Consider the following 13222-nt stretch of genomic DNA (forward strand, 5'->3'; position numbering starts at 1 on the left):
TATGAAAAGGAACAAAGAGCAATCCGGGTAACATAAATGTATTCAAAAGAGGAGAGCGAGACACTGGTATCTTGGAGGCAAACTAGTTTGCTGTAAGATAGGTAATTTTTACGTGCATCTTTTGAATCAGTGCTTTAAAAAACAACAACAAACACCTGGGTAGTTCCTAACTATTTAAAATGTAACTCCCAATCAGCTGCAAAATCTTTCCTCAATGTTACAGGCCGTAGATTCGGAGCCTAGTGAACCATGGGAGGGGCAGGGGGAGGAGAAACCAAACTGTTACCATTTTGAAAACAAAAGTTTAATCTGAACAGGGGAGATGAACTGTAACTTCTTCTCTCCGAAGAAAATGGAAAACCGTCCAGGCTCACAAGGCAGCTAGGGCTTGGCATTCCATTCCGTCTCAGCCAAGCACTCCCGCACCAATCCTCGAGCGTGGATGATGCCTCGTTTTAGTCTCTCCATCGCGCTCTTGCTGCCCGCGTAGGTGGGTCTGATCTCTTTCCCCAGCTCTTCGATGATGGCCAACAGCTCAGCGTATTTGCTCTGGGGCACCTGGCTGTTCCCAGTTCCCTGGGTGTAGCCTAGAGATGGCGCCCGTAGTCACTCAGCAGCTGGCGGTACTGTGAAGACGTCGCCATACTGGTGGAGGGCGGGTGGACACTCCCTGCGGCGTTGAGGGAGGCGGCGGGCATGTGCGCGGTCAAGTTCGGTTTGTAAGACATCCCCCCGAGCGGCGGGGCGCGCCGGGGCGCAGCGGGGCCCGGCCCGCGAGGGCGGCGGCGAGGCGGCCCCAGCGTCCGTGCGCCCGTCCGTGCGCCCGCCGAGCTCCCGCGCACTTTTTGTTGTTGACGGCTCGGGCCGCACTGGCAAATATGGCCGTCCCTCACCCTGACACCCGCTGCAGTATATCACCCATACATCGGGCGGGCGCGCGGGTGCAAGGGCGGCCTGAATTTTAAATTCAAAGAAAAAATGGAGAGAAACATCATTTTTAATTATTTTTCATTTTCTTATAGGAAGCTTTGATCCAATTTATTTATCAAGCTGGTGAAAAGCCCCGGACATCTAAGATGACAGCAGATTGAACAGTAAGGAAGGTAGCTGTATTTTTGCTATAAAGACAAGTTAAATTAACCCACAGGAATCTGTTATTTATGTGATGCGTGTCTGACTTCATTATTCTCTAAAATGCCTGGTCTTTGCGATCATATCTATTTTATGTTCCACGTGGTTGTTCAAAAAGTAAGTTAGGGCTTCCCTGGTGGTGCAGTGGTTGAGAGTCCGCCTGCCAATGCAGGGGACACGGGTTCGTGCCCCGGTCCGGGAAGATCCCACATGCCGTGGGGCGGCTGGGCCCATGAGCCATGGCCGCTAAGCCTGCACGTCCAGAGCCTGTGTTCCACAACGGGAGAGGCCACAACAGTGAGAGGCCTGCATACGGCAAAAAAAAAAAAAAAGTAAGTTAACAAACGTGACATTTTAAAAATTATTTAAGGAAACTGATGTTTTTTTTTTTTTTTTTTTTCTTTTTGCGGTATGCGGGCCTCTCAGTGTTGTGGCCTCTCCCGTTGCGGAGCACAGGCTCCGGACACGCAGGCCCAGCGGCCATGGCTCACGGGCCCAGCCGCTCCGCGGCATATGGGATCCTCCCAGACCGGGGCACGAACCCGTATCCCCTGCATCGGCAGGCGGAATCTTAACCACTGCGCCACCAGGGAGGTCCAAAACTGATGTTTTTTACAGGCTAACTACCACAGCAGGTATGGAACCCATGTCTCAAAGCTACCTTTTCCTATAATCACGCGAGAGAGCCAAACCTCCGTCCTCAAGTGGGGAGGAAGCTGCCCGCACCACTAGAGGCTCTGCTTTTTTTTTCTAAGAAATATTCCTTCTTTTAACAGATACATTTTCTCAACTAAAAGCTAAGAGAACATAACAATAAAAGGGAAGAAAACAACTTATATCTACAGAGTTCCACAGGTTGTATGGATTTCTGGAGCAGGATAACCTGTGTGGTTATGGGGGTGGGGTGGGGGAGGTGTGTGTCAAGTGTTTAAAGAAGCAGCACGTGAACTGAGGCTGTAGAGAAAGTGAGCATCGCAGGTCCCCCTCCCCCCACCCCAGGTGGCTGTCTCAACTGCTTAACCAATATTGGGCAAGTATCCCAACGACTGGGATCTTCACTCTTCATCAGAAAAGCAAAGACTCAAAACTGACCTTCTGAACAACGTTCCTCCCTAGAACAATGTTTAAATGTTCTTCTAAAAGCTTTGAAGCCTGAGCTGGGTCTGGTCATCAGTGTGGGTAATGTTGACTACCCAGACTTCAGGTTCAGAGTGTGCTGGATGGTTGCCCATCCTATAACTGGCCGGCTCTGTGAACCTGGGCAAGTGATTTCACCTCAGTTTTGTTATTTACAAAATGAGGACGATAAGAGTAACTGTTCCTTGCTTTGAGGCCATATTTAGGTAAGAAAGGCAAAGTCTTTGGCACTTAGGAGTATCTCAATATGTTACCGAGTAGATGGTGGTAGAGAGTAGCAGGGGAACCCCCAAATCTTATATGTGAATCCTTAATAAACTCCAGAGTCCAGGGCTGCTTTGGGATTGTTTAGAACCAATAGAAATGTGAGTACCTCTGAAGACAGGCCAGGGTGCCCCTTCCTGAGTGAGTGGGCAGCCCAGGTCTACACATCCAAGAGGATAAGAAACCTGAGTGACCGGGTAGCCTTGCTTTTACTGTTTCTAAGCACCTAGATTAATTTTGGACCTGGAGCCCATGCATGGGTTTGGACAGGAAGCTGAACACTTCTTGAGTTTGATTGTAAAATCTATGTGTTGAGGACTTCCCTGGTGGCGCAGTGGTTAAGAATCCACCTGCTAATGCAGAGGACATGGGTTCGATCCCTGGCCTAGGAAGATCCCACATGCCGCGGAGCAACTAAGCCCGTGCGCCACAACTACTGAGCCTGCACTCTAGAGCCCGTGAGCCACAACTACTGAGCCCGCATGCCACAACTACTGAAGCCTGCGTGCCTAGAGCCCGTGCTCCACAACAAGAGAAGCCACCACAGTGTGAAGCCCGTGCACTGCAATGAAGAGTAGCCCCTGCTTGATGCAACTAGAGAAAGCCTGCGTGCAGCAACGAAGACCCAATGCAGCCAAAATAATTAATTTTAAAAAATCTATGTGTTGACTTTTCTCCGGAGAAGGCCTTTGGATTTCATCATATTTTCAAACGTGCGGTGCGTCCTTTCAGAACCCACAAAAGGTTGGGAAGAGCTGCTCTAGGCTCTTGAAGAATCCTTTGTTTCCTCCCTAGAGACTTTATCTGGAGATTCTGATACCTTCATCATTCTCTGTCTCTAGCCACAATGGTGTCTGTTCAAGCCTAGACCTCTTCCCCTCCTCTGCCCCCACCCCGTCCTGTTTGTTCTCTTGGCATCAACCTCGCCCCCATCTGCAACCTGCTTCCTCACAAGCCTGTCTCCAAACGGCAGCATTTTATCCAACCACGCTTACTCTGCTCCGGAAGCTCTGGCCACCCGCTCTCTGCTGCCCTCTCTTGTTCAAACTGACGGGACCTAGGAGGATTCCTTTCGTGGGTCATTGCTTGGGCAACCTCCGCTGGGAAAATAGTTGGCCCTGCCTGTGGTTCAAGAAGGCACTGTGGTGTTGGCTCGCCCCTGTGGGCATGTAATTACACGGCCTTATTTCCAGAACTCCAGAAAAGGCCTTTAAAATGGAGACTATTCTCCCACGGCTTGATGCCTGAGATTTTGTACTCAGAGAACAATCCATTTATTTTTTAACATCTTTATTGGAGCATAATCACTTTACAATGGTGTGTTACTTTCTGCTTTATAACAGAGTGAATCAGCTATGCATATACATATATCCCCATATCTCCTCCCTCTTGCATCTCCCTCCCAAGAACAATCCGTTTTATCTGGAGATTCTGATCCGCGTGCAAATGTATGTGGAACGAGGAGGGTTCTCATTTGCCCACACTGTAGTGTGAATGAAGGGTCTGAAGGTGGGTTTGGGGAGGGCAAGAGAAGGGAAAAGGAGGGTGCTGAGCCCACAAGTAGGGGCAGTAGGGAAGTAGGTGGATCCCCAGGGGTGTAGGGGTGAGGAGTGGGGGAAGGCAACTGAACAGAAACTTCTGCCCTTCCACTTTTTCACAGGGTCCATTTGGACCTGCGTTGTCTTCGTAAGCATGTTTTCATCATGAGTGCTTCCTGCTTCATCCCTTCATTTTATCCCTGGCAACGAAGGGCAGGGGGAAGAACAAGGGGCCTCTGATGAACATGCAGCTCTAGCTGCTTTGCTGAGAACAGAGGGGAGGGAGGGATGAACTCATGCCGAGTGAGCACCTGCTATCTGCCAGTTAGCAAGGCTATCCGCATCACATCAGCATTAGCTGTTGGAGAGGGTTGAAATAAGTCACTGAGCAGAGCCACAGCATGCTGGGAGAGAAAGGAACTAAGTCAGAAGAAGTAAGTTAGAACCAGCCAGAAGGCATAAAGCAGACTCACTTAGCCATCCTGTCCTCTTCATTAATGTCTCCCTTTCGACAGAAGAGGAAGCCGAGAATCAGGGTAAAGGACACCCCTAGGATCCCACAGCTCTTTTATGGTAGAGCTGAGTTTGGGTTCTCTTCTGTCCAAGAGAAGTCTCACACCCTTCTTGTGTCAACATGGCATGCAAAAGAGACAAAGGGGACATCTGACTTTGCTTGGGTTTACCTGCAAGTGGGTGTCAGGTGTTAAGCTACAGGTACATATATTTCCAGAAGAACTCAAATAAGAAATTTGGGATACACACAATGGGATAGAGTGTTCCATTCTTCCTTGGCAGCTGCCAATATAGAAAAAAAAGTAAAAGAAAAAAATAAGGAAAGAAAAAAAAGAGAGAAACCAAGGTAGCTGAAGGGCATACCTTCTGGAGAGCTCCAAAGATAAAAATGATATTCTAGCTCGGAATTTATCTTAATGAGGAAGACTCAATCAATGGAAAATGACAGGTGGGATAATTTAAAGTTCAAGTTTCCTTCCTCTGTTTCTTTGTGTAAAAGAGAACCAACTTTTTGATCATTGTTTGCTCAGCTGTAATATTCTGCTGCATAAAGAAGATTGAACACCGAATACCACATTAATATGTTATTGGCATCTTTCATATCTTACATGTTGATTGTAAAACCATCCAGAGAGACTGATAGCTGTAATATATTGCAGATTCTCAACTTCGAATTAATTTCATAACAGCACAGTAGAGCTAGATTTTCTCTGCTCTAAGAAGTAACTCAAAATTGGTAATATTATTTTTCTTTGCTCTTTTGAAACCCTAGGTCTGGTTATTTTCTTGATTGGATAACCTATCTAGACTTTACTTCCTTATGATCCATTACCTGCTTCAGTGGTTACCACCTCCTTTGAAATGTCCAATCCTCCAGCAGGTAAGTGCCCCCAGGGTGAGCTGCACAAAGCATAGTGTGAGCAGGGGAACTGCGTGTGAGCTCTGAAATCCATGCCTCCAAAATTCCATTTCACATCCAGAGTTCCGGCTTGAGTCACTGGGCCCGTATAGACACAGCCTAAGCCAACGACCACATGAAGGAACAAGTCAATGTCCAATGACTATAAGAGCATGAGTCCTTCCATCCCCCGGCCCAAGTTCCTCTATCTGAGGAGAGAAGGTAAGAGCACTCTGTTCCTTCTTCTCTGTCACTTGGGGGAAGGGGTTATGAACAAAAGGACCTGGCACCTTCTTCTGTCACCTTTGAGTCTCAGGATCCCTCTGGCTGCCATAATCAAAGGATCAAAAATGGGTTCCATTCTTCCATTTCCTTCCTGTAGAGCTGGGCTGTCCAATATGGTAGCCACTAGCCACTTGTGGTCATTTAACTTACTTAAAATTAAAGTGAATAAAAATGGCTTCTTATTCAGTTGGGTTATGATTTAATTCCTCAGTCACACTAGCCACATTTCAAGTGCTTGGAAGCCACAGGTAGCTAGTGGCTATGGTTTGGGGAGTGCAGATGAAGAATATCCCCATCGTTGCAGAAAGTTCTTTTTGACAGCTCTGCTCTGGACCCTAACTGATTCCAATCTTGAAGGAAGAGCAGCATATTGATTAGTTGCAGTGAGAAGGGAAGACATTTCAGGACAGAATTTGCAGGGACAAATGTTTATTGTTTTGGTATGGTAGAATGCTCTAGGAAGAGAGCATCTTTAAACCTCTGGTTTTCTGCAGTAGTCTCAGTTTTATAAGCATATCCAGAAAGAATTTAGGGTATTCTAAAAAAATTTCTCTGCAACCTATGTAAAGTAAAATAAAAAATGAGGTAGAATAAGAAGGACAAGGTAGATTTAATGGCTACAAATGCATAACTAAATCTTCTCCCACATTTCAATTCAGAAAATACTTGTTTTTAGGCAGTGACCTAATTGTTTGATTTAGAAAATATGATGACAATTACTGTAAAAATAACTTATTATAATTATTGATAATAATAACCTCAAGTTCAGGTCTTGAGTTAATATTTATTGGTTCATTTAACCAATATTTTTAAGCGCCTGCTGTGTGTCAGGCAGTCTTCTAGGCCTCTGGGATCTATCAATAACCTAACAGAGATCTCCTCCATGCAGAAGCTCATATCTTGTGGGTGGAAATAGAAAGCAAACAATAAACATCCTGAATTAGTAAATATATGGAATATTTGGGAGTAATAAATTCCATGAAAAAATAGAGCACAGTAAGGGACATGCACAGTCCTTGGTGGTGATGTTAGTGGTTCGGACAGGCAGGGGGGTTAGGCTTGTTCTCCTGGATCCTTATACAGGGTAAAATCCTTATTTTATAGGCATACAAAATAAAGCTCAGATTGGCCACAATTCATTTATACACACACGCTTCTATCATAACATGTGTTGGTAAGGATGTGGCAAGCAAGATGCTCTTGTACAATATTCAGGGCAGTGCCTTACTGGAGGGCAATATGGCAGCATCTATCGCCCTTGGTCATAGCAATTCCACTTCCAGATTTCTGTATAGGTCAGGATAGACTGGGTTATTTTGTGGTAGCAAAGAACTCCAAAACTTTAGTGTCTTATAACAAAAAGTGTTTATTTCTGTATGTACACATGTTCACCAAAAGACCTGATCCTCACAATATGGATGAATCTCACAAACATAATGTTGAGTGGAAGAAGTCAGACATCAAACAGGACATACTGCATGTGGCAGAATTCTAGAATGACCCTCCAAGATGCCTGGAGCCGGGTAGACACATATCTGCCCCTAGTTATTCAGTCAAACACTAATCTAGGTACTGCTGTAAAGGAATTTTGCGGATTTACAGTCCCAAAGCAGTGAACCTTAAGATAGGGAGATTATCCAGGGGAGGCCTGACCTGGTCAAATGAGTTCTTTCAAAGCAGAGCATGTTCTTTGGCTGTTGGCAGAAGAGGAAGTCAGAGTTAAAGCACGAGGCAGGTTGACATTAGAGAAATTCTCTGTTGCTGGCTTGAATGTGGAGGAGGCCTTGTGACAAGGAACATGTGTGGCCTCTAGTTGCTGAGAATGACCCCTGGTTGAGAGCCAGCAAGAAAACGGGGACCTTAGTCCTACAACCACAAGGAAATGAATTCTATCAACAACCAGTGAACTCTGAAGAGGAACCCAGCCTTAGAGGAGACCCTAGTCCTGGTGGACACCTTGATTTCAGCCCTGGGAGGCCCTGAGTAGAGAATTCAGCCACACTGTGCCTGGATGTTTGACCTACAGAAACTGTGAGATGATAGTTTTGTGTTGTTTTAAGCTGTGGAGTTTGTGGTAATTTGTTACAGTGGCCACGTAAGACTAATACACTGTATGATTCAATTTGTATAAAGTACAAAAGCAGGCGAAACTAATTTATGCTGATATAAGTCACAATAGTGGCCACTGTTGGGAGTTTATTGACTAGAAAGGGCTCAAAAGAGGCTTTGGGGGTAATGGTATTTTTTTCTTTGGCCGTACCGCATGGCTTGGTGTGGGATCTTAGTTCCCCGACCAGGGACTGAACCCGCGCCCTCAGCAGTGAGAGCGCAGAGTCCTAACTTTTCTATATGCATATTATACTTTAATAAAATATTGAAACATACATGCAAAACATACATTTTGGTTTTTTACCAAAACCCCACATAAAACAACATTGTTTTTTTTTTTTAATATGTCAGTTCTTATATGCACTTGCTTACCAAAAAAGCCCCCCAACCTACAAAACGAACTGAAACCAGGGACTACCCTGAGGAAAGGGAGTGGGATTAGATGTGGGTCAAGAGAATTTTTGTGTTTTCTATGATGTTTGAGCTTGCATAGAGTTTGCAGTCATGAATGACTTGGGTCACTAAAGACATGAAGGTAGAAGAAGGAGTAAAGCACATGTATTGATCCAGTGTCGTATTTGAGCAGAGTACTTCTTGTCCACAGTGGAGGCACACATTCACCCAGGACTGGAAGACGCTAAGCCAGACCCAGCCATCTCTCCTGCCCTGTTCCATAACAGTAGCTGCCATTTGTTGGATACCTATTCTCTGCCAGGTTCTGTAAAAGGTGCTTTATGTACATTATCTCTCTAATTTCTCCTGCATACCTTACAAGACAGCTGATTAGGATCATCCCCATTGTACAGAGGAGGAAACTGAGGCCCTGGAAGGCTAAGTGTTTGCCTGAGGCCAGACAGCTAGTAAGGAGCCAGATGGAGATCCAAATCCTGATCTGACTCCAGAAAGTGTGTTCTTTCCGCTATAGTTGCCAGCTCCTCCCATGGTCTTATTGATTCTTAGGCTGGGATACATCACTGTATTATGATTCATTCATTCATTTTAAACTCTGAGTCCCTAACTCCTCCGTGGAGGTAACACCTGAGGTGTTTCCCAGATTACTTTCTTCCCCCTTACACGTTGAAGTGCACTTCCAGGCATGGGTGAGATGTCTGGGAGAGTGGGGCTGATATAGAAGGAAAGACACAGTGTCTTAGACAGGATTGACTTGAACTTGATTTTGAATTCTTAAAATTCCCCAGGGTGACTGGATGCTTAGGGTGACTCAGTCTCCTCCTGTGGGCTCGGCTCAGCCTAGCTTCAAGCCACAGGCTCTGTGATGTGGATTCCAGCTTGCTCTCAATATGATCCCCCTGTATAGACTATATTAATAAACTTGGTGCAAGCACTGTAGACATGGAAAGTGAAATCTTATCCCTGCCCAGGAGATTCCAATTCTCAAGGCATAAGGGCCAAGCCATCCATCGAATTGCAAAAGACTTACAATGGAGGCAGCTGACTCGAGCCTGGACTTGACTCGGAATTCACTGAATACCGGAGAGGGAGCCTGTTCTGCAAAGGCACTCAGGTTACGGAGATGAAAGAGCAGCCTGCAGCACTTGACCAGAGCCTTTGCAGCGAACTTTTGAGAATGAAGGGCAGGAAAAGGATCTGCTCAGGGCACTCAGTTTCTTCGGCTTTTGGGAACTTCTTATGTTCTTTTACATGAAGAACAGTCTGGAAATATTCCTAAGAGGGACTGCCTTATCATTTCAGATCAGTTTCAGGGGTCTTGAGGGGAGGCACAATTCAGCCTGAATATCCTACTCTCCGCTTTTAATCCAAGTATTAGGCCACAAACTCTAGTGTATAACAGAACTCAAAGAAGGCTTAGAGAATATAGTAATGTCTTTATAGTGAATAGTTTGTATCATACTAATTCTCCCTCATTTGACAAAATCTGGCTGTATCAACTATCCAGGTTTTGATGAAATTAGTGTTGAATAAAAATTTTTCCAGTTGATATCCAGCATAAAATGTCTGTTTAGGATGTTATGGAAGAGCATCTAATGCAGATGATAAATCACATCTAGCCATATTTCCAGACGCAGTCAACAAAGAAAATAGCCTCTCCTGCATTCTGGGTTTGTATCATCCTGGCAAATTATTGTTGTTCTCAGTGTTGTTAGTTTGCTAGCATCTCAGCTGGAGTAGGATTTGTCCTTGATAAGAGAGCCAGAAACTGTTCATTTGACAATTCATTATCTGACTCTCTTCCAGAAGACTCTGGAACACCAAATGTCAGTTTCTGCTTTGACTTGCTACTAAACCGCTGGCGAGATCTGGAACTATGGAAACATTTAGGGTGAAATGCTGAGTGTCTTTTATTTTACTTGAACTGTGTCTGTCACGCTCGCTCTTCTCCCTGGAGAAAGCAGCTTATTGACTTGGTCTAAAAAATAAACTATTTGTTCTAATGGAGCTGTGGATGTTAATACAAACTGTGGTGTGCTTGTGTGGCCACATACTGCTCCCTTGATGAAAGACCTCACAATGTCACACTCTTGGTGCCATAGATGGAGGGTGGCATTTGTAGCTGGGGAGAGCTAGGACACTTAAATTTTTTTTTTTTTATTGAAGTATAGTTGATTTACAATGTTGTGTTAATTTCTGGTGTACAACAAAGTGATTCGGTTATCTATCTATCTATCTATCTATCATCTATCTATAATAGTTTGCGTTTGTTAATCCCAAACTCCCAATCCATCCCTCCCCCACCCCCCCCTCCCCCCTTGGCAACCACAAGTCTGTTCTCTATGTCCGTGAGTCTGTTTGTTTCATAAATAAGTTCATTCGTGTCATATTTCAGATTCCGTATGATATAAGTGATATCATATGATATTTGTCTTTCTCTTTATGACTTACTTCACTTAGTATGATAATCTCTAGGTCCATCCATGTTGGTACATATGGCATTATTTCATTCTTTATGGCTGAGTAGTATTCCATTGTGTATATGTACCACATCTTCTGGAGCTAAGACACTTTTCATACAACCTCATTGACAAGGAAGGGACTGGGTCACTGGGCACAAGGAAAGACGATCAAAACAGTTTCTATCAGCAAAAGTTCCTCTTTCTGGGATTCAGACAAAAAGGAGGGGAGAGTGGATTGATCGGCTTTTCCAGGCCTTTCCCCCTGATGTTTGCTAGGAAACCTCTGACCATTCCAGCCCACTGTGGAGCATCCTCAGAGCTTTCACTGCATTAGAGCCTGTGTCACAGATTAGTCAGTGGCTCACTATCCTCAGGTTCACACACGTTGGCTGTATTTTCTTGCATCAATGGTAAGCTCTCTGAGAACGTGGACCAGTCTCTGTTGAAGATACTGGGGTACCCAGTAGGATATAGTTAGTGCAAAGAAAACATTTTAAAACCATATATTGTCAAGTAAGGGGAAAACTAACATCTCTTGAGCACCTACTCTGTGCTAGATCCTTTGTGAGGTGCCTTGGCACTACCTCATGTTGGCATGTGTGCTTGGGTGGATTAAGGGGGTGGTCAGCAGTGGCAACTCCGTACCAGCTGTGTGCCCTTGACTAAGTTCCTTCGGCCCTAAGGCACACCATTTTCCTCACAGACAAAGTGAGGACAACGACGGCTGCCTCACTGAGTTGTTATGAAGGTCCAGTCAGTGTCTGTGGAAGTATTTGGTCAACTGAGAAGCCTTAGACCAAATATTATTGCTATTGGGAGCTATGGAGAAGTTTTAAAAATGAAGAAGCTAAGGTCCCAGCCTTCCAGAAGGTTATTGCATAGTGGAGTGGACAAAGTTGCTTATGACACTTCCAAAAAATAACACTATCAGATAATGTGGGTGACGTCCCAAGATTGTGTGCACGTTGAGTTACCCAGTTCGCAGTGTCTCCATCTCTGCTTCCCTCTTTACTAAAATTCAGACTCTGAGCACCTACCCTCCATCTCCTTCAGTGCTCTCAGAGCATGTGCATGGACAAACGTGTGTGCGTGCACACACACACACACACACACACACACACACACACACACCCCATGATCTGTCTCTGCCCAGCTTTCCTGCCTAGGATGAGGACTATCTAAGTCTCTTGATATTCCATTTGGGGACATGATATCTCACACTCTCCAGCTCATGCCCAGACATCTTGGAGCTGGATGAGGATCACTGGGGCATCGGAGTCACTGTGGAGTTTGACAGATTTGGGTTCAAGTCACAGCTCTACTTCCTAGCTGGGTAGCTGTAACTCTGTAAAACCCAGCTTACTCATCTGTAAAATAAGTACAACAGAAGTAACCACTTCATTGGGCTGCTGAGCATGTTAATTGAGAGAGGGCATGTAAAGTGTTTAGCCAAGTGCTTGATACACAATAGGTGTTGAGTCTGGGAGCTCTCACTGGCATAGTTTGCTAAACATTCCGGAGTCAGCCTGCAGGAGACATGACCATGGCCATGACATGACCATTGTGCAGAGCACTGGAGCATCCTTGACAAAATGTTTCCCTCCCCTCAACCGCCCCCCATTACAATTCTCACCCTTCATTCTTTCCTATCAACTCTTCTCAATGGGGACTTGAATATTGTCTTCTGCATCAGCTAAATCTTTCACAAGATGGTACCCACTGAGGCAAATTCTTCAGTGGAGATGAACGTCCAACGCGTCTTTTACCAAGTTCATTTTCCCCTGTTGCTCTAATGTTGTAGCTTTCTGCATTCTCATGCCTTTTGGCAAAATGTGGATTTTGAAAATGTGTACATAAAAAAGTAAGTCCTTTTCCAGGTTTTGCTCTCAAGCCCAGTTAAGTCTAGTCTGGCTCACTCTGATTAAAAATTAATTTTCATTTAGTCTATGACATGTATGATTTCTCTAATTTTCTCTTTTCCTGGGTTGTTCTTCTAAAACGTTCCCCTTCAAGCCCATTTGAGTGACAAAGAAATCCTTTTCCTGGGAGCCACTTTGGCCTCAAGGCTAGCTTCCTCCAAATCCTTTGTGTTGCTCTGAAATATAATTTTCAGCTTTTGTATTTTATTATTCAAAACTGGAACTCCCACGGAGACCAGTCAGGAGATCAGCAATGGGTGTGCTTCTCTCTTGCAAAGACCCCAGAGTAGGCGAACAAGTGGGAGGCTGTGGACCAGGCAAGGCCATTCTTGGTTTAGTTATTATCATTATTAAAACCACCTAGGGCTTTTGTGTCAGCTGGAGGTCACTTCTCAACACTTTTCCCCAGTCCTTCAGTTTTTTTTTTAAATATAAATTTACTTATTTTATTTATTTATTTTTGGCTGCATTGGGTCTTTGTTGCTGCGCGTGGGCTTTCTCTAGTTGCAGTGTGCGGGCTTCTCACTGCAGTGGCTTCCCTTCTTGCGGAGCACG

The 13222-nt window shown here is 44.9% G+C and overlaps 1 protein-coding gene across 1 annotated transcript; it reads right to left on the bottom strand.

The window, feature by feature from the left end:
• Positions 1 to 234: 234 nt before the first annotated feature.
• On the bottom strand, positions 235 to 783 carry LOC132482371 (cyclin-dependent kinase 2-associated protein 1-like). The gene is given in 2 exon segments (XM_060087649.1): positions 235 to 599; positions 602 to 783. Coding segments are annotated over 2 exon segments (345 nt in total). The 5' UTR covers positions 729 to 783; the 3' UTR covers positions 235 to 381.
• Positions 784 to 13222: the final 12439 nt, after the last annotated feature.

The sequence above is a fragment of the Mesoplodon densirostris genome, chromosome X, assembly GCF_025265405.1.
Source record: "Mesoplodon densirostris isolate mMesDen1 chromosome X, mMesDen1 primary haplotype, whole genome shotgun sequence".
Classification (NCBI taxonomy): Eukaryota; Metazoa; Chordata; class Mammalia; order Artiodactyla; family Ziphiidae; genus Mesoplodon; species Mesoplodon densirostris.